General features: G+C 32.6%; 1 protein-coding gene across 4 annotated transcripts in view; it reads right to left on the minus strand.

Moving 5' to 3' along the window:
• LOC118185084 (neprilysin-2-like) overlaps positions 1–22,809 on the minus strand; it is a 118,947-nt gene that overhangs the window by 81,167 nt on the left and 14,971 nt on the right. For 3 of the 4 annotated variants that reach the window (XM_085811818.1, XM_085811817.1, XM_085811816.1), the window contains exons 2-5: positions 22,703–22,780; positions 17,401–17,553; positions 7,471–7,554; positions 1,954–2,162 (exon numbers count right to left, since the gene is read on the minus strand). In XM_085811818.1, coding sequence (XP_085667944.1) covers positions 1,954–2,162; positions 7,471–7,554; positions 17,401–17,553; positions 22,703–22,780 — 524 coding nt within the window. The remainder of the gene's footprint in view (positions 1–1,953; positions 2,163–7,470; positions 7,555–17,400; positions 17,554–22,702; positions 22,781–22,809) is intronic. The other variant, XM_035354878.2, reaches the window with a different exon arrangement.

Here is a 22,809-nt window from a genome sequence, read left to right on the forward strand (position 1 = left end):
ATATCATGTTCTTCGCATTTAAACCATAAAATTCAGTTCAAGAGCAATATCGCAAAATGATTTTAAAATGTGCATATCTTTAGAATATCCGATACACAGTCTCGCGCGCTGGAGATAAAAATGGTTTTTCTGTATAACTTTGCCATTGCTCGCTTTGAAATCGTTGAGTTTGTTAATCGAAAATTCTTTAATGTTTTACAAAATACAAAATCGATAATAAAACAAATTCCAAATTTCGGCTTCCACGTGCCCATATTTGCAGGAGGATTACGTCATTCAAAATTGGATGGCTGTAGGTACCGTTGGAAAACCGTATGCTAACACATATTTTTGTAAAAGCATGACTCAAAAAGTTTAATTTTGGAATTCAACTTTCTTTTCTAAATCACTAAGACATTCGCTTTCGAACAGTTTAAATTCGGATGTGGGCAACTATACGATTTACGTCACTTAACTGATTTTATTATGAGTTGATGTCATGCTTTCATTTCTCTTTTTAGTCAGACATTATTAGGATGAAAATAAGTAAGCGTATTTAAGGTTTTATTCTTGAAAGTTTTAGATATAAAACTTTGGAAGGGACACTCGCCAGTTGTACGTTCTCTCGTCCAGTTTAGCTAAGCTAGTATTCCGGCATCAGCCATTTTGCTAACCGAAGTTAAATTGTGCAGTTAGAAACCTGAGCAAAGTAGGCCAGTTATACTGTATATCCGGCTACGAATCCATTTAAATTTGTTAATTCAGCTTTCTGTGGTTTAATGCACAGAAGCGGCGAAGTTTAATTTGTATACCCCATTTGTGAAATTGTTAAGTTCCAAGTTAAAGAGATTATTTAAAGCTCTCTTAAGACATTGTGGTAATTTCAAAAGCGATAACTCGATAACTTTTAAAGCGATAACTTATTTTTTGCGAAGTAAGGTTAATTACTTTAAATACTTAAAATAAGGTTAATAACTTAAGGTTAATAACTTTAAATTACTTTTACACAGCATAAAACCTCATAACATGATACCTCAAGAAAAATAATAGAAATGCATAAAATCTAAATTGTTTTATGTGCCCTCTGAGAAGTAATTCGAAATACTATTAAAGAACAAAGCATCTTATTAAAGATATTTCAGAAGAAATTGTTTCTGTAATATGAAATTTCGGCCCCTTGAAACTTTAATAAATACATAACAGAAATTATTCTTTCTGCTTGAAACAATGAGCAAAGTATATCAATTTTAGGTATCCTATAAAATTTGAATTGTATAAATTTACTGATTGCAAATTTTAGCATTTCTACGAAAGTGATTTTTAAACAAGAATCTATGTTTCCAAAAATTAAGAGGTAATACTACTTTTCAATTCGCATTCGAAAACTAACTCACGGAAACACACTGTACCAATAATAATGTAAGATGCATAAAATGATTTATTAATAACCTTGCTCGCAATTTAGATAACGTAATTATTATTATATTTTGTTTGTTTGATTTGGCTACAAAACTTTCTTTTTTAAGAATTTGTTTATGGCACACTAGGGAATTAAATTTTCTTGTAGTTTTATTAAACTTGTTACATTATTGAAGTAATTTGAAGTTCAGTTTTATTTATTTCTTAAATTAGAACCATGTGGTTTACAACTCTTCAAGAGATTTTCATCTGTGCTGTCGTTTTGTATCATCCTATATATGACTGAAAAGGTATTGTTAAAACAAGTGATTATAAGAATTATAAAACACTCCAAAATCTAGTTCATGACTACTATGCAGACTTCTGTAATATATTGTACTCAAATATTCTTGAGAAATGATTGCGTCATTCAATCTGTACAATCTCAAAGTTTAATGTTAACTGAGTACTGTGAAAAAATACTCGTTTACATTTTAGCTACGTCACTCATCGTCAACCATAGTTTAGCAATCGTCAACCAAAGTTTAACACTGCAACTAGAAACTACGCACTGACCTTTATGATATAAGTCGATTTGTTTATAGGGTTCTCTACAACAGACAAGTCGAATAGGATGTTGTGGTTGAATCCATTCGTACGGAAACTAATGAGAGTTAGAAGCCAATTGAATGAAGTGTCAGTCCAATTACTACCTTCCAGTACCGGCCACTTCGTATCATTCAGAATGTTTCGCAAAGGTAGGCTTCCTTGTTTGTTGATGCTGGCTATCCATAGAACGAAAAGAAATCTTATTATATATATGAAATTTTATTGCTGTAGTATTTAATTAAATTTGTATTATGTATGGTTAACATAAACTCTTTTTGTGTGTTTCTTTTCTTGAAAAGTTAAATTTAAAAATTTGTTTATTTTCTGTTCACGAAAAGAAGAAAAAAATCCCCCCAAACTCAGTTTTCTAAATGAAAATGCGAGAGGGATATTCAATCGTACTTAGACAGAATTGCGAATGGATACCACTCCTGTATTTCTGTATGAAATTTGACTCAATCGTTTAATACAGAAATGCCTGTATTATATTTCTAATAGAAATTATGCAAAAAAATTACATTAGTTTTCATTGGATTTGTAGTAATATGCCTGATCGAGTAAAATGTTTTGGGTTTGTAACTGAAGTCTCTACTTTGATGCCCGAATTAAAAATTTCTTTATTTTTAAAGTAGGTTTAATTAAAATTTAAATCAACTTCTGGAAAGAAAAATTAGCAGAAAATAAATAATTGGAAATAAAAAAAAACTTGTACTTCTTTTCGTAGCAGAGAGGAAAGGTAACTATCTCAAATTCCCTTGAAGAAATCGACGTGTATATGGACTTAATCAAAAAGCTTTTAACGAGCAAATTTTCCTTCATCTAGCTGTTTTTTGTTTTTCCACAGAATAGCTTCAGAGTTTTTATATATTCCAAATCAGCTTTATTATATTAATTGACAAGAAAACCTTCCTTAATTCGATTATTTAATATATCCATTAACTCGCTTCAAGCGAAAACGTGTTAAATAGACATAAAGAACAATACAGATATAAGAAATTTTCACAGTATTCTGTGGATTTTATCGCGGGGTAAGCAATGGCTCACCAGTACTTGAAGTGGGGCTTAGACCGCTGAATGCTGGTAATTCTCTAATGCAAGTGCTCCGGGCAAACGGGTTGGCTTCATTATGTTTTTCCGTGATTATTCCGATGTGTAATGTGACTACATAGGGATTAAACTCGTGGTGTAAGCGGTAAACAGAAATCTTGAGCAATATGCTCTAGCTGCGTCTAGTGTGTATACCTTTATTTACAATCCCATATACGTTGAAGGGCAGAATATATATGATCATAAATAAAACCCTTAAACATATTTTTTATGTTTTTTGTAATATTAATTAAATCTTTAATCCAATTCAAATTATAATGCAGTCCACAAAAAACAAGCAGACCAAAAGTTTATGAATCATCAAAATTTCAGAAGTTAATAAATGCATGAAATATTTCTGTGCTCCTGAGAATGTGAATAAACCATGGAATTATATTTTGCTCTTTTTATGCATTCCTTACCTTTTACTTCTAATTATACTTTGATTATGTTCATATCATTAGCTGCAAATATTTAGAATGGTTCAGTATTTTATTGTTCTACAAGTAATTTATTTGTTTACCTTGGCATTTATATAAATATTTAAAATCTCATTATTTTGTATTTTGTTACCCAATCTTGGCCCACTGTTGTCTGAGACCACTGAATACTAGTAGTTCGACTTGCTTTGAGTTCCAAACCCGTCGAACGGGCTGGCTACATGCGTAGTTTTCATGAATTTTTACCATGCTGTGTCTCTCACGTATTTTCTCTCACTCTGATGTTCTCAAAGCAACATTGCACAAAATTTTCTAACATTTAGAATCAGGTATAAAATTAGTACTTGTACATTAGTTAGAAAAGCATGAAGGAAATAAGAATAAACATGAACACAGTAACAGTCATAAGTAAACAAAAAGCTTTCGTACATAACGTTAATGAGTTTTTACTGGCTTTAAGAGCCTTCTGCAGACTATACATTAGCTCATGCAAGATCTTGGATTTTTGTATTTCGTTTGGACGAAGTGATCCAGTATTGTTCTTTTTATTTGGTTGCTAATACCTGCACGCCAGCATTACACTCTACAGTTTCATGACACTTTCTTAAGAGGCATTCAGTAAGATAGTGCTTGGAAGGAAACAATAGGGAATAAAGAAAGTAAAATTCATCATTCTGTTCAATGACCTTAGTTTTGACTCTGAGGACTCCATCAATGTCTCCCACCACCAAAGTCTAAGAACGGAATCTTCTTCATCTCGAAAATACTTCCATTGCTCTAAACTCCATAGAAGTGTTCCGGCGTTAGTTTTTTTCCTGTCCGTTAGGGTATCAGAAATTTATATTTAACTCCTGAATATACGCAGTGGATTTCATTTTGTATGTCACCTAACAAAATTAGTATTCCATTTATGACACATTGTTAAAAATGAAAACTTTTTATGCTAAAGCAAAATTCTTTAACCATTCCTTTCTCCTTTTCCTTATAGATCTTTTTCGGGATATGTGTCATCCCATTTAGCCAAATATTTGGTATTATGTTGCTAAAATACCATTTGTATTTTTCAATAAATTCAAAAATATATTTCGTTTCAGAAATCAATAACAGTTTCTTTTGACATTGATGAAGCGCTGAAATATCTTGATGTCATCTTCAAGAACTCCTTTTCACTTTATTTAAATTAACGAATTAATCTCGCTTTCTTTCAGTCAGACTCTTTGCAAAAGTAATTACTATTGCCAGATTAAAGGGCCATATGGAAAAATCCCTCAGTCAGTACCTGCTGATATTTTTAGGTTATGCAAGAGACCATATAAAAATAAGAAATTCAAGTGCGCGATCCCCTACGATTCGCAGTCTTTGCGAAGTTAGACGACACGTTCTGTCTTTTCAGAAACAATAATTCGTTGAGTAAATGCCTCTGCTTGACACTACAAGTGTCATAACTTCACTACTAGTGCCAAGAAAATTTAGAGATCTGCATTGTGTATGTCATCAAAGCCTTTCGATTTCAGGGAGGCTGATGGACCAATGATTCTGTTACTCCTGTGATATCATTTCAATTATAATGGATCAGAAGACGTAAAATCCAACTGAGAAATTAAAATTTGAGCTGATTAATTCAATCTGCAGTTTGTTTCAGTTAGAGCAACATATCAGAAAGCGTTTAAATTTTCGGCCAGAGGGAGTCTTGCCGCTAGCAAGATCCTTGCATAATGAGGACAATAACTTAATTTACAATAATTGTTTCTATGCCTTCAAAATTAATCAATATATGTTATTCTGAATTTTAACCGACAATAAATCGATTTAAGTTTAATCGGTAAAGAATGTTTTAATAGATTAAATCTTAAAGATAATCGACAATTAATTTCTGAAATCAGTTAAACAGCAGTTGAAACTCTATTAGATGAGACACTTCTCAGATGCAGTCCGCAGTTTAATCAACAGTCATATACAACTACAGCATTACTGATCAGTGAACATACCATTAAATTAGTTTATTTTTAGTTTCTGAATAAGAATTGTAATAATTTGAACTATTTAATTTTAGCTGAGCCAAATTTTGCCCTCTCAGGTGTCTGTGGACAGATATCTATCCAGATATCATATAAATGAGCCAATTCATATGGCTACTCTGAAAACGTGATTCTGGAAATCAAATTTAGATGAAATCAGTGATCACTTGCCATGTGATATCAAGCCTAGATAGCCAACAGACAAACTCCTGGGAGAATTGGGAACAATTTCCAATATAGGAAATGCATTTAATAGCAATACATGAGGGAAATTTTGTGGATGAACCATAGTGAAAGATAATAATGGTTACGTAGTTAAACTACCATTAAGCAGAACGTAATTTTGCTATTCTAATTCTAATATTGATTATAGTTCCACTTAAATGCTTTGTCAAACTGTGACCAATAAACAGATATTTTAATTGTTTAATTAATTAAATATCGCACTGTGTCCTATCAGGTGAATACTGAGTTTGTAGAGCATAGAATATTTATTGACATTTTGATCGAAAACATACGAACAACAAACATAATGTGAGAAAGTGCATTAGCCTGGCAGAAATTACATGAGCCATCTCGGTATAATTCAGGTTGATTTCTGCAATTTGCTTTACATAATACCTGAAAATACTCAAAGGTTTACTCAACAGTCATTGTTAACTTTTGCCGTTTGGTAGAAATCCACTATGCAAGATACCACGATAGTCGAAGAAAACACTTAACATAACCTTGATTCTTGACTTATTATGACTTGGTCATTTCAGTTTTGTATCAGTCTTCCTGCGAAATCCATTTCACTGTTAAACCTACTCTAGTATAAGAAGTGTAGATAATGTTTTATTGCCGGTAATGAGGCGTTTAAGGAATACACGCCTTGAGATAGCATCTGCTAAGGTGAGAGCATTTAACATGTTATTTCAAAAACGTTTCAGTCTGGACTAGAACAAGTTTCAATCCGTAACTGGATTTTCGGAAGAATTCAATATTTTTGGAACAACTATAAATAAAGAAAAAGTTCCGCAGAAATAAGTGATCTTTTGAAACTGATTAATCAGATCCAGATGATACTGGAATTTGTTCAGTTATATCCTTAAACGTTTAAAGACAATCTTAAGCATTAAATATCTGACTTCAACGCCGTGTTGTTCATTAATTTAAGTGAATGTTCTATTAGAGTGTATAAACGGGCTACCATATAAACACCTTCCCTATAAACATTCAGGTCTACCATACAACACCTTGTACCACGCAAAAACTCTTGTGTGTCCTCAAAATGTTTTTGCGATAATTATAAACATCTGCAGTAGGAACTGTTTTGCGAAACGAAAATTCAATAATATCATTTAATAATTTAATAATAATCTTTGCTCAGTTACATTCGCCGATTTTGCGAAATTACAATGTAAAACTTCTCTATTCGTTAAAAATGAATTTATTTGCAAATGGTAAAAGAAAATGAATTAGGGATTATTGCCAGATATTGATCTGAAATTGCTTTGCAAACGACTGCTTGAAGATGGATATTTTCAGCGAAACATTCTCAATATTTTTATAATAGTAGGACGAATTCATTGTTAATAGCTTCCCACAGCACTTTTATGAATCTAAAAATAATAGTATTTTTAAAATCATGCAGTTTAAGAAATTAAGGAATATACAGCTAAGATAACACAATTTATATTCTCGTAAGCGCTTCCATACATTTAAAAATGCAATTTAATACTACATGAAACTTTAAGATATTTACAATAATTGCTTCTAAAGCGAGTTCTAATTTATTATATAAATGAAATGTTTTATGCACAATTAAATATTATGTTTTATGTTTTATAACTATGTTAATGGTTAAGTAAATTAAGTTGTAATGTTTTAATAACTTATGCTTATAATTAAATGTTTATGTAAAATTCAGTAGAGTGCATATTTGAAATGGGTCTTACCTTCATCCATGCAGGTATCATATATTTGTTTTAATACGCGAATGAAAAGTGGTGCACCTTGGTTTAATTGCTCCGTAAACATATCTACAAATAAAAATAATTAACATTTATATGCAAATAAAACTGCGTTTTCTTTCAGGAATTTCCAAGTAAACAAGATCATTAATTATATTAACAACATGCATATATATATATATATATGTGTGTGTGTGTGTGTGTGTGTGTGTTAAACAATATCACTTACATAACCTGTATAAAATTTATCGTTAAATGTGAATATTCAGCCGATTGTTTAAAAAAATCAGTGAGGAAAAGGAAAGTATTTCATTATTCTGTGTTTCAAAGTTTTCACCCGCATTCAAATACATACCAGAGAAACTGTTCATTAATTTTGGAATAACATCCAAAAATGGACACTGCTATTTGATGAATCATTTTATTAATTAAACATTAAACTGGCATGAAAATTAGCACATTCCACTCAATCCCATATATTTGTTTTCAAAGATTTACACATCAATGTATACGAAAATTTGTTGACGAGGTATGACCAGTTAAATATCACATGGAAATAACGAGTTAAATATCACATGGAAATGACGAGGTATGACCAGTTAAATATCACATGTAAAATGCCATGCATGACAATGGAGAATTATCCAGAACATTTTCAAAGTTTTGTGATTTTTAAGCAAATTTCTTATCTGTAGATATATTAATGGAAGTTTCTAAGAATTATACTAATGATACATATTTTGCAATATATATTATTATGAAACATAGCAGGCAGTATAAGGAAGGAGAAATTTTTCCAAAGTATTGCTAGTCAAAGATAACTGTTTCAATACATGGACACATATACAGCATGTTTGTTCGCTTTCACGGCTGTCTGTGCCAACATTTGTTTAAAAAGCACACCCTCTTTATGTTAATTTTTAAAAGGAGGTGTACTCTTTAGTTTTAGAAGACAACTTCAGATCTGTATCAGTCTAATTTGCTCAAAGGTATGATTAGCTTTAAAAATAGGTGGAAATATAAGAAGGTATAAAATTACTGAGAAGCATTATTTTGTGTTTATTTCCTCGAGCGGAAATTTTTCTTTTTCTCATCAGCTTTTGTTTTTATATCAGAAGCAGGTCACCATCATAATGAACACCTGGAACACATCTTGATGTCATATTCAACAGATAAAAAAGGCTTTAAAGTTTTTAGTCACATCTCGCCGTAAGCAAAAGAAGTTGGAAAATAGGTCATGTAATTTCGGGGTAAAGGTCCTAAAATTCTAAGATATTTGTATATCTATTTCTAACCGGATGACGTAGTTTGCTACGTAATTCTTTCTGATAGATTTATTTTCCCGAGATTTGAAACTTAAGTTGAAAATTTAGATGACTTGGTAGTTGTTCATAGAATCATTCGACTGAACTGAGGCTAAAATTTTATTTTAAGCCTAGAAATTTTTATAATGTTAAAACTGGTCTGAGAATTGCCCAACAGGTTGGTTTTTAATTTCCTCGATTTAATGGAACCAGCCAGGATATTCATAAACTCTTGATATGTCGAAGGCGCTTTCTCTAACTGCTATGGCTCATAAACCAAAGAGCTTTAAACTCTGAAAGTCTACAAATTTCCTTAATATTTACTCATGTCTTTTCGCAACTCAACACGTTTTTCCACCGTCATACGAGCTGCGACTTCCTAAAATGTGCTGTAAAGCGCGGAACCTCTATTTTTTATAATATGATAATTATTGGCTTAAAATATACATTAATTAGAGGAATTTATAACAGGTTTTTATATATTTTTAAGCCTTTAAAGACATACACAGACGAAAAGTCCTCATTCTTCCGATGGGCGTTTCAGAATTATTTTGTTTCAGCTAGTTAATGCGAAGTGAAATTTCTTGCTATTATGCTGTCTGTACAAAGTGGTAAATAAAGTGCATTTATTAAGCACTGTGTATATGTGTTATTAAAACTGGTCAAATTTATCACACCATGCATAAATAAATTTCCATTTTTCTTTATTTTAATATATTTATAATATAAGAATGAAATAATATCCAACGTGCAACTGTTCTATAAAATTTCAGTAGGTGATGATTTAACGATGGTTACAATAGTTATTTAGACAATTCCTGATGAAAGAATCGGTCACATTTTCGGGAATAGACTTCAGCAGGACTGAAAAAAGATACCGTCTTCAGAGACAGTCCGGAGCTATATGCCGAGGAAAGGGATGATTACGAAAGAAATGGGGAACTACAAAGCAATGCGAATCCCGATTTATGAGAATAAAGTGTAACCCTGGACGACTATGGGGACGTTATCTGCATGTACCATTTCGGAAACTTCAGCCAACTGACAGTTTTACCATGAAGTTAGCTTTGCAAAGACATTTGTTACAATCGCACTTTTAGAAAGCTTATAATTTTCTGATTTTTATTTTGAGGGACTGATTTCTCATTAAATGTTGCTGAAATCATAAAATCTAAGAATGCTTTTAAGAATGTTTGGATATTCTACTTTTGTCTATAGTGTAATATTCTGAAATCAAATTCACAAAATTCCTGCCAAAAGACCGTTCCGCTGTAACTAGATGTGCACCTAAAACCAATGCTCTTTATCAGCCCACGTAATAAGTTTAATAAGTCTGTAAAATTCGAATACTTTGTAATACGGACATTAATTATTCTTTAGTTTTAGTTAGGAGAAGTGTTTTGAAACTCTTTGAACTTGTCATTTCCATGGAAGTTCTCTATCATATTTTCGTAGCCATTTTCCTTAATGTAAAAATGCAAATGTACATTCTTATAACATTCTTGTTCCTACTTGCTATCTAATAACTATTATCTTCTACTTAGTTAACGTGTGATATTTGTTTTATATAGTATTCGAAACAGTGTACTACTTCCTTTCAATTCATATCATATTTATTTGGTCACACGAGATGGCTATGGAAATCTAATATTTGAAGCTAAATGCTTATGTAGTTAACTTAATTCGGCTGTTATAACCATTTTTAGTAACACTGCAGGGACGCATCACATAAAATCAATCGAACGAACTCTTGCTAGGGGAGAATAGAATGAAGGTTAATAAAACGGAAGATCATTGGCTCATAAATACGAATATCTGTTTCATCAAAGAGAAACAGAAAAGAAAAGGTGACAGAAATGCATACCACCTTCGACAAGCGTGTTGATAAAAAGTAGATTGAGTATACAATTCAATATACAAATATACACTAAATATTATAAAGTAATAGAAAAATCTTCAAAATATAACACAATGGGTATAAAGTATATATACTATATACAGTTGCAATTAATATAAATGTCAGAATGAAATACGGTACAAAAATTACAAATGAATAATAAATCTCTACAAAGTCTGAAACAAAAGGAAAAGATTAATGCTACGTGACAAAGTTAAGACTTGGAAAGATAAACAACAAGGAATCACGTTGTAATCATTCATTCTGTGAGCAGCGAAATGCTTCATGTACTCGTAAATGTTATCAGGAATTACGATATAAATGTAAAATGTAGGTAAGCATCCTTTAGCACAATTCAGTCCTTGTTTGAAAAACAATTATGCATGCAATCACTAATATAGTCCACTAGGAGATCGTCGCGTGTAGAAATTTACTTCTAGTGAGGTAATGCACATTCGTGATGGTTCTGAAAATTTTATTTTCCATTACATTGTAGGGTTTATATTTATTTTAACTAACATTTATTTTAAGTTTAAACTATCTTTCCTGTCAATCCTTACTTTCCCCTGGAACTGCCAATGCCAGAATATGTAAATTTGAGTAGAACGCGCAAGCATTCAAATTATCAGCGGAAGTAGTATGATTTAAATAGAAGGAAACAAGTTCGGTGAGAGAGAGTTATTCTTACTTAGCGAGCGCGGAGGTAGTTATAGAGATTTGGAAAACCCCGCGTTGCGGCCTATGTGCTTGGCGGGAAGTAGTTGCAATTGTTCCAGTGAGCTTCAAGTCTGCTGAATTAGCAGCCGTATTGTAAAACGCGGTGAGTTAGTTATTTGAGAGAGCCTCGTAGTTAGAATATTGTCTTTAATTTCTTTTCAGGTTTTTATTTTTATTTTGACTGCCGAGTTGGCACCGTTTGTAAGCGTCAAGAGAACGCAATTGTAAATTAGTACGTTGAATAAAAAGGGACTTAAACCCTTTATAAGACTCTGTGGTTTATACAAGCTTTCACAGTCACCTCTTGGTTGCGTGCTAGTTAGAGGCGCGCAACGTTATAACATGCTGTCTTTCCACATGAGGACGGGAACAGCATCCCACGCTGGAGAAACAGAGCATATAGTGGCCTAAAATATACATAAATAATTTTGAATTTATATATAATATGATGATTTTTTGTCAGAATGCATTTGTAGTGTAATGATTACTGTCGCCCCTTTCCTCACAAATGCACCTTTCTGTGTTGGAAATTTTTCTGGTAAAAAATATGAAGGAAAGGAGCCGTGCCTTGTCAGATAGTAGTTGATATATGGGTTGCTGAAATTTACTAGCTTGTTTACTTTCGAGATTATTTCAAGAAGACATCTATCTGCCTTATAGAGAGTGGCCTCACCCTTCTTGCCGTATTTTATCTCGAAGTTCTTCAATATTTTTCTTTAAGGAAGATTTCAGCCATGGATTTTGATAGTTTAACTTGTTGGGTTAATAATGAAATCTTTAGCAAGAGAATTTTTTGTTTCAGTTCTTGCTATGCCACTGCAATCTTTGACCCATTTGATTTTGAATTTTATTTTATTTGAGGATTGGAACTACATCGATTCAAGATGCTTTGTACTATGAGGTTTTCGCTGTAAATATTTTTTGAAGTGTTTCTAAGTGTTTTTCGTATGTGATTTTCACTGCTTGGTTATCTGACTTTATTAAAATTGTTTCAAACTCTTCTATTAAAGTAATGTGAATTGCTTTGGAAAGGGACTCAAACTCCAGATTTAACAAGGCCACGCTCAATGAATCCCCACATACAGCTTTCCTGTATGCATGAAATCCCGATCTCTTGTATCCAAGCTACTGACACTAAAGACTAGTGATCAGCCGATTGACACTAGAGGTGACAGCTAAGTGCCTCCCATTTTAATATGAAACAGAGGTCAAAGCAGTGTGTTGGAACCTAGCCCGTAAATTAACAGGATTCTGCTTTCCAGTTTTACAGGTCTCCACACACGGGAAACACGTATGTGATTTTCTTCCCACGAGAAGCTGAAAACAAAGAACAAAGAGCATCTCACTTTGAGCACCACTCTTCAAAATGGATACTAAAAGAAAGGAAAAAAAGGGAATTGCATCACATAAAAAAATAAGATAATTTTGGCTGGTTATGGTTGTAACTATCAAAACATCAGATGGTATATTCAAAAGAAATATTACAAATTGTGTCTTTTGCCAATTTGAATTTATACATATTAATGATTTGTAGCATTGTATCATGATAATAGTGTTTCACAAGAGGGCCCTATTTGGGCGCCCTGTAGTGGAGAACAAAACGGGAAGTGAGTCCTGGTGAATCGCCTCAGGCTGCATATAAGGTAGTCCAATACAGCAAGACAGAACAAATTCTGTATTTCCCGAATTAGAACGCTGTACATGCAATGGATGATGTTCTAAAGCAGATAAAAATAGTCATGTTTAAAATATCCTGGAGTCGTTCTATATAATCAGCATGAAGAACATCCAAATGGTTTTAGTAAGAAAGTAAATCTTCCTGTTTTGTAGAGTCTGCAGATAATGTGGTGGGAAAGTGGCATCTTCACCTCTACTTAGATTTAGTTTGAACAGAAGTTTTGCCATAAAAGCAGCTATATGACGTTTTTTTGTTTTAATTAAATTCCACCTATCACCTAGCAGTTGTAAATTGACTTCAATAAATATTTTAAATAAGCTTGTCAAATAAGTGGTGTTATTTTCGGATGCAATAAGGTTTTCGCGCAGTTTTTTTATCTCTGTTTTCAAGGAAGACCAATGCTGAGTCAAACAGATTGGGAAAAAAAAAGCTTCAGACAAATACTTTGTAACAGCCAATGCATTATATGAGTGCAGCAGATGCTGACGATGAATTAAACAATGTACAGCGAGTACATCTGGTACTGCTTGTTAATGCGTTCTGAAGCACTTATGAGCTCTGTCTTTGGTGGAGCACCAACAGTAGGATCTGACAAAATATTCATGATCATACATTTCTTTCTCTTGAAAACATTTCATGTTATTAAATATTGATTCTTCCTTTGTATCAGTTTTTAAATATTTAACAAATGATAACTCTTTACAAGCTTTTTTTTCTTTTATTATGAATCGAATGATGATCTGGTAATTGATAACACTGATTCATCGAGATGAATGGAAAATTTGCAAGTCTTTAAGTAATTGCATAATGATATTTAACTGTCTTGAGCTGATTTATCTATTCTTCGCACCGAATTATTGCTGAGAAAAATTTCTCTGGTGATATCTGACAGTGTCTTGCAATAAAAGCCTTTACAGTCTCTTTACACTTCGCCAATTGTGTATGGTTTTCCCAATACAACAAGGATTAAAGGACAGCAAGACAGAACCAATACAGCAAAGATTAAAGGACAGCAAGATAGAACCAATTTCAAGTTAATTAAAGAATTTGGGAAGTATATAATATTATATCAAGGTAATGGTCCTTATCTTCTTGTTTAGAAGGCTACTCAGAAATGTTTGATATAGTTGGCTGTTTTAAATATTTCTTTACCCGTCCAGATAAAATAAGTTTTTGTCCTTTTTTCAGCAAGCATTTATTTCAAATGCTCTTGTAGCTTAGAAGGCTTCATCGCTTCATTTGAAAAAAGATTTTGGCAAATTAAACACATAGGTAATGACTGGTTTGTAGGCGAGTGCGAAAATTTGTATTTTCAATACCCATTTACTGTACAGCTGATATTTCCTTTTAGATTGCGACAATTTGAAATATAAAATTTCGGATGATTTAAATAAATTAACTTTGCAACAGATTTTTATATAGTTATAAAAATAATGGCTTTAATGACTTCTATCGCTTTCATTCACAAGTATGAATTATTGGCGAAACATACAAAAATAATAAGGCTATCCTAGAGTTATCCCTGCCTTTTAGAGTTTTGATTTCGATCACGCATTAACTTGTTCTCCTTTTTTTTTTTTTTTTTTTTGTTGTTGTTGTTGTTTGAGAAGCCAGCGCCCTTGTTCTGTAAAGGTTACAAGCTCTTGAATTTTTGTCCAAACATGCTTGATTGCATGAACAGCGTTTTTGCTAACCAACTTGCAAAGACTTGTTATTGACAACAATACCGAATTAAATGTATGTATACTAATGTTAATTTGAATTGTTTAATCCTTACTTACACGATAACAATAAAATGGAAACTTTAGATAGTTAGATAAAATGTTTATTCATGAAAACAGGCATTTTCAAAGTATTTTATTATATTAGAATTCTAATTAAGTAGGCACACCATGGCCGCCCCTCTTGACTGCCTTGACGCGCATTATGTGGACACCCACCATCTGACATGTTACTGCTCTCATGGAAGTTACCAGCTCCCAATGAGGATTCAGTACTACCTCCGTTGGAAACCTACGATCTAAATTATATTAAAAGACGTCCAAAATTACAACCAATCTAAAGAGAATGGAATAGAATGGAGGATGAGCAAACCAACCCAAAACCTCATCTACCGTACAGTAATCAAGGAGATTGCCCTATACATGACAGCTATATGGGCAGAACCCCTGATAAAAAGAAAGCAAAAAAAGATTGATGGAATTCAGCGGCCCTTCCTTTTTATTTCAATGGCAGGCACTTGCCTATGTGGGCATTGACTATTCCTAAGGCCAGTAGTGATGGTCACTTTATTATGGAGGCACCTAATAGGTGGGCCACCTTTGCCTCCTATGAAGGGACAGACAATTTTACATCCATGCCTTCTTCGGGATTCGAAGCCAGGCCCTTCGGTATCGCAGTCAGGCTCTCCTAACCACTATATCATCTGGGCGGCGCAGCCCTTTCTTCTCAACTACACAGGAAGCTGCAGAACAACATCAGATGTAGCCCTCTTCCAAATCGCTAACAGTACACCACATTTTATATGGGCTAAACAAAAATTCCAAAACTACAATAGCAACTGCAAAATCCTAGAACTTATTAGTAGAGAACTGACGACAGGTTCACCGACACACATTTACAAGCACCACCCATGAAAGAAAACTAATATCACAGTAAGCGTGAGAAAAAGAAACAAGCGAAAATAAATTCTGCCTATGGTGTACAAACGATTCCGGCCTAGAAGATTGTAACGGCAGGGCAATCAAAATCTACCTATACACCAAATTCGGCAGTTTAAAATAAGCTCCATTTAGACCAACATGACAGTGTATTCCAGATGGAATCAGCAGCTCTTCTGGAAGCAATAAAATGAAGAAGCATCACATCCTAAAAGCACCATATATCTTCATAGGCAGTTTTTTAGTGATTTCACGCGATCGCAAACTTGCACTACAGATCAAAATTAATCCAACGGATTACAGAACGAACTTAGCGAAAAGCGAAATCACAGAATTAACACTACTTTGTACCTGAAACTATATGCAGGAGCAAAAGGTAAAGAGCAGATTGATATCCTAGCCAAAGGAGAAGCAAAGTTTTAAAATACACAAAACGTATCAGTGCCATGACATAGCTCGCACACAGATTCATAAACAACGAATCTAAAGTTGAATGGCAGAAATAGTGAGAAGAGAGAAAGACCTATCAAAACTGTTCCCCAAAGTAGGACAGTTCAATAAGATAAATAACATGGCTTATATCGTAGGGCCCCTTTCCCACGAATTTTCAATTTCAGATTGCCACTCTATGTATCGTTCCAATTTTAGTATATATACTGCAGATATTCTCCGTTTGGCCACGCGAGTTGCCTTTCTTAGGTCGGAGACCGCCTCTCTTCAATAGAGCTGCCACTCTATGTACTCTATTTGCAAAATCGCTAGTATCACATCTGTATCGACTGTAAATGGATGAAAAATCTTTAAACCCAGTCCCAAATTCTTGTATCAAACCGAAAAGTAAGGCTGGATGTTTTCCACCTACAAACATTTAACATGTCGCAATTGCCCAAGAGATATAAAAAGAATTATGAATAATTCCCCACAGAACTCGAAATAGGATTTGAAAATACTACACTACTTTAAACACAACTTAAAGGATTTGAAAATATAACATCGATTGTACCTATTGCAACTTGAAGATGAGAAACGCTGGAATCACTAATCTTGATATCCTCATCTTGGCGATACCTACAAACATAAGCAACACATCAAAATAAAGATAATCACTTCGAGCACAAGTCAAAAGAAGCTAGGAATCGCCATTCTACTCAAAACGCATGATATTTTGCTCCAACTCAGATAACCCTAGAATCCATGTGGAAAGTCATTCTCGAACACCTGTGGCAACAGTAAAATGTATCATCGGGGTGGGTCTTTGACGTTTAATTTGTCCTTCGTGCTCGCTTTTTGGGCCGCATGCGGCACGCGGGTTGCGGGTTGGACACCCTTGATTTAAATCATGCTGACTAAGGGTGTTGTACTAGATTTGAAAGAAAATTTTCTGCTCTTAGAAACTACGCCAAAAGAGCAAAAACACAACTTCAAACTTTAGATTTTTAGTTTGGATTGAAAACAATTCTTTGTTAAATCCAATATAGAAATTGAAGATTTGTGATAATACAGATTTAAGCATATTAATTTTAATTTCAATCTTTGAGGATAAATTTAAAGCATCTCAGAACTGTAAATCAATCACCGAGAATTGCTTCTTTTCCCTATATAAGATTACATCTGTAATGAAACTACATGTCAATATTTTAAACCTCTGACTTTACTTACCTCTGAGTTGTTCATCTTGAAATTTGGAAAAGACGGAAAAGCGATTTGTGTTCTTAGGAATGGCATGTTTTTTTATCCATCCACCACAGGCATATTGGTAAAAGTCATCGCAAGCATTCACAGATGTGTTCAAACTGGACATGATTTCAATACCTACAAATATATTGCACAGCCATCAATTAAATAAAATTAATTTTGCTCTTTAATGTTTATTACTCTTTAAAATATATAGTTAAACGGGAGAAAGTGTTGAAATAATTAGATTCAACATAGGAACAAAAATACCAGAGACGACATTTGCAACAGCATTGGAAAACCGTGAATAGAAAGTTAATACTCAGCATGTAGAAAGTTAAAGAACAGTGCTACAGTCGAAAGGGGAAAAAAGCTAACAATAAAATGTAATAATAGAACACAATCATTGAATACTAGTAGATCATCTCAGATAAAAATCCCGATAAACGGGCTCGGGGCATGGGAGTTTCAGTAGTTTTTCCCAGGAAAACAGTCAGTCTCCCTTAAAAAATTCCTCCACGTAAGTTAGGTTGCATTCATCGGTGGGGCTGAAAAGTGGAGGATATTCTCCTATTGGCAGGTAGCCCATGTATATTTTGTTGTTATCTAAATAAATCAATCCAATCCAGTCCAATCCTTATTATTTATATGTATTTCCACGATAATGTGTATATCGTACGTTTAGAATATATAAAATAATTTGTGAAATTTGTATTTTACTTCCGTGAAAATATAACTTCCAATTTTGCAAAATATAACCCTGCATACACTCAGCTTCTGTACAACGAATTCATCAATGCATGGATTTAAGTTACATATTACATACTAATTTTAACTAAATAATCTACATTTACCTGAAATTCAAATATCGGAATATTTACCCAACTTACTTAGAGCATAATGTGTAATATCATACGTTAAAATTGTTACAGAATTTCACGTTAATTTTAAAATAATCAAAGTGTTAACTTATGTCGTCCAGCCAAACTAATACATACGAATAGCCTATATTAGGTTTTAAATGAACATTACCATATGAGTATATGAGTCTTTTACTGTTCACTTATAGCTGCCATTTATTAACCTTAACTGACCTGCTGTATAAACTCTTTTAAGAAACTTTTTATCAAACACGTGGCATCACGTTTTTATCAAACACGTGGCAAAAATATCTGCAGTACAATCATCACTATTTCAGGTATGAGGCAGAGTATTTGTCAAACAGAATGAAGATGTCAATAAAATTCAGAAGTTATAATTACAATACAGAAAGTGCTAAGGAACTACCCAAAGAACTTTAAATTAAATTCTAAAAATTGGCACCAACATTTAACTATTAAACATAGTAATTAAAATTTTACCTTAATGTATATTAATTATAACATATGAACTTTTTACTTTTAAACATATAAGTGAAAGATCTATTTGCACTGAAAACTCTAAATTGATTTCTTTACTTTAAATGGATTTACTTTAAATGAATGGAATTTTAGTCTCAGCACTTGAATTAATTTTTTAATTTTAGTGATCGTAAATTTATAATTTGTATGTTTATTTTTAATTTTACTTTAATTTTAATGTTAATTTAATTTAATTTTAATGTTAATTTAACTATGTCCTTAACTACTTGTTACTTAAAATCTTTCATTAATGGGTTGGAAAGAAAGTAATTTCGGTTTTTTAGTGTGAAATAAAACACAGTTTTTTTTGTCAGTCAAGATCTTCCATTCTGTTTGAAGACCGTTTGCCATCTTTCTGGTAACTTTGATTCTACGACCTTTGAGCTTCTGATCTTTATCAGGAACAATTCAGCCAAGTGTGATTTGAGGTCATCATTAACACTGAAATTTTTGCGAATTAAGAAGTTTTGTAAACTTTGATATATTCGACGATGCAAATTTGGGGCTATTAGGGCTATTAGGGGGACTTCCCGAACAAGCTCCAAAAATTTCGTACTTGTTGCTAAAGATGTGTGAAACCTTATATTATCGTGGTGGAACACGATGGAAATTTGTGATTTCAAATTCTTGCCTTTTTTCTTTGATTGCTTCCTGCAGCTTCATAAGGTGTTGGTAGTAAACACGTAAATTGACCTTTTGGTTGCTTGGAAACAATGATAATTCGTTTCAAAAAACGGTCAGCTGAATTACATTCGAAATTAATATTGCAAATACAGTCAAAAGTCGTTAATACGGACTCGTCGGGACTTCGGCGATTCCGGATTACCGATTTTTCCGGATTATAGATCATCAGTTTAAATCTGGTAAGATGGCATGCAGAAATTATAAAATTAAAAATATGAAACCGTAATTTATGAAATAAAGAACAATTATGATTAAAGGGTATCAAAATTTACAAAAAAAAAGCTTAATATTTATTAATATTTATTTGTTTACTTTATTAAACATTTCTTTCAATGTAAGTTGTTTAAGTTGCTTCGTTTTATGTGATAATACATTCTCTTTAATTCTATAAACAGACATAATTTCTTGTTCAGTTACAAAGTTCCGCTGTTCAAGTCCTACAATTGCTGTGTCGAGAATACCGACTAATTTGTCAATCGAAATTTTTTCGTTTTCAATAACCCCTGTGTCACTTTCTTCACTATCGGAAGCAAATTATAATGACGAGGAATTTGATTTAAATCATATCAAAGACGGAATACATCAAGATGAAATACTTCATTTAGTAAGGAATTATAAGTCAAATAAAATGAAAACATCTGCCCTGAAGATAAGGATAGTGCTGACAGATCAACTTCCAATTCATTGCGCGCCGCGGCATCCCCCCCCCCGCCGCAGAGAGCGTGAAATTGATAAATAAAATTTGGAATGGTTAGGTCATTTTTTGAAGCAATTCCACTAGTGTTTAATGGACTTCGAAACATACTTTCGCTTTGTAGATCCTTTACATATTAGTAAATATATATTGGAAATTCTATTTGACATAATCGAAAGTTCAAGCTTACTTTTATAAAATTGCTGTAACAGTCTGCAAAAAATAATAAGCCGGTTCCAATTCGAAGATTAAGGAACAACGCAATCTGCAACATTAACTGAATTAGATAATTTTAGCTTAGCTTATACAGTCCGTCATACATTAAACGCGCATGCGTAAACATATTTTGCGCGTGCGCGCACGCATGTTCGAAGCCGTAAAGGTCTTACGCGCATGCGTCAACGCGACGCATGCGCAGAAAGTTTGTAGCTTTGAGGTCCGGATTATAGATCATCCTGGATTATGGGTGTCCGAATTAACGACTTTTGACTGTATTAATTCGTTCCTTTCAATTCACGAGGAACCCGAATTTTGAGTCTCTTAACGAATCCAAGACGTCTGATGTAATTTTCAATTCTTGCATGCAAAAAAACTTTTTCGCAATGTCTCGGACAACTATGACGATTCGATTCAATTATTGCTCTAATTTTGTCATCAATAACTTCAGAATGTGGTTCAGAACACTGGCCATCTTCAAGTGAAAAATCACCAGAATGAAATTTTTGAAAACCGATTCTGGCACAAGCGTTCTGTTAAGAAATCAACACCATAAACTTTACATATCTCTTTGTGAACCTCAACCTTTTTCCTGCCTTTTTGAAAAAAAAAAAAAAAGTCATATATGTTGAAAATGTTTATATTTGGACTCCACGTTAAAATTAACAGTTGTTAATAAAAATGTAAAGAATTTATTTCTTTAGCAAAATACGAGTGTCAGCTGACTGTCGAACTAATCTCGAAAGAAAAAAAAATATGATTGGCAAAAAAATAACAAAATGAACATGGCGTACCTATTTATGCAAACCGAAATTATTTACCGTTTTTAAGACTGACATAGTAGTCTTTAACTTCGTACAAAGATACCGGCTTATGAGGTTCTGTGCAGGCGAGATATTCATTCCATAATGTTAAATTTATCGAATTTAACAACTACGTAGCAATCTTAATGCATCAAATAGAATTTCCCTTAACTTATCTCGATGAGAAATGAATCTTTTTGTTCTAGATTCCTGAAATAACGATAAAGAAAAAGCATTTTATCAGCATTCAAAAATTAATATACTGATTTCATCATTATAGCAGCTAGTGCAAATTAATGTTTTGTACCATAAGATAGCACGATTAAGTTACAGATTAATTTTATTTTCAGTACTGAAATGTCAATCAATAATTTAACTCGATTAGTGCTATAATTGTAGCTTCATTTTTTGAAAGCCGTATTTGTATCTCGCACTTTCTCTGAAATATTTATTTCATAATTATATTTGTTCACATTTTAGGAAGTATTTATTATGATTTGAAAAATCGCAATAGTGTTTATATTAAATCATAATGTAGCAAGGTAACTTATTTTTTATAATCAGGTATTTTTTCCTTTCTTTTCACATGTCTTCAGGGTGTAACAATAACACATTCGACGCGTATTCGAGAGATCCAGGTTCGAGTCCTAGCGAAGGCATTGCACATCTTTCTTACCTCCTACTCTAAAAACTCCTAATGGCTCGACAGTGTGTTATGCAAGGTTCAAGGTTTAATGTTTTGTAAAGAAAAACTAGAATTTGAAAAAATATTGTAATGTTGTTTCTTGAAATTATAACAACAATGAGGAAAAATCAATATTTGAAACGATTTTTCAGTTTGGGATCAATCATATGACTATTATCCTCAGTCTAACAAAGTCTTTATAGTATCTGCTTATTTGAAATTCAAAACTCTATGCAAAATTGTGCAATATTGGAAACAAATTCTGCAGTATTTAATTGATGAAGTTACTAATCGTACAAATATCCAAGATCAGAGTGTATTATTTTAAATATCTAATCACCAATATTTCTATTAAAATCTGATCAAACCGCCGATATAGTTAATCAGCTTCTTAAAATTATTTCTGTTTTAAATGAAAAATATCAGCTTAAAATTTATTTATTACTTACATAAATTATAGGATATGTATAGTATTTAACTCAGTATTCTGAGAAATGTTATACATTTATTTTGTATAAAAAATAGTATGTAAACTCATTATTTATACAATACAATATTCGAAATTATATAAACTATGAGTTTAACGTAATTTAATTTTATTAATCTGTTTACATGATAATTTTGCATGTATATGTTTTAATTGCGTACAATATTATTTTAGGAATTCTGGTTTTCTTAAATAAAAATGGGTATTTGCTGGAAAAAGAAATTACGCATTAGCAGAATCTAGTGGAAGGAAAGAAAAAAAAATTATGAGATCATAAAAAAGAAAACCCAAGATAAACGAAAATAAAAAAAAAATCACCCGCATCGTAACATCCAGCTGAGACGCAAAAGTGTTGAGGCGATTCTAGGAGATTTCTGTTAACTGCTTCACATATACCTGAAAGAAAAAAATTAATCCACTCAGGC

This window comes from Stegodyphus dumicola, chromosome 2, assembly GCF_044657685.1.
Source record: "Stegodyphus dumicola isolate Sdum_Otavi_A_Nest chromosome 2, ASM4465768v1".
Classification (NCBI taxonomy): Eukaryota; Metazoa; Arthropoda; class Arachnida; order Araneae; family Eresidae; genus Stegodyphus; species Stegodyphus dumicola.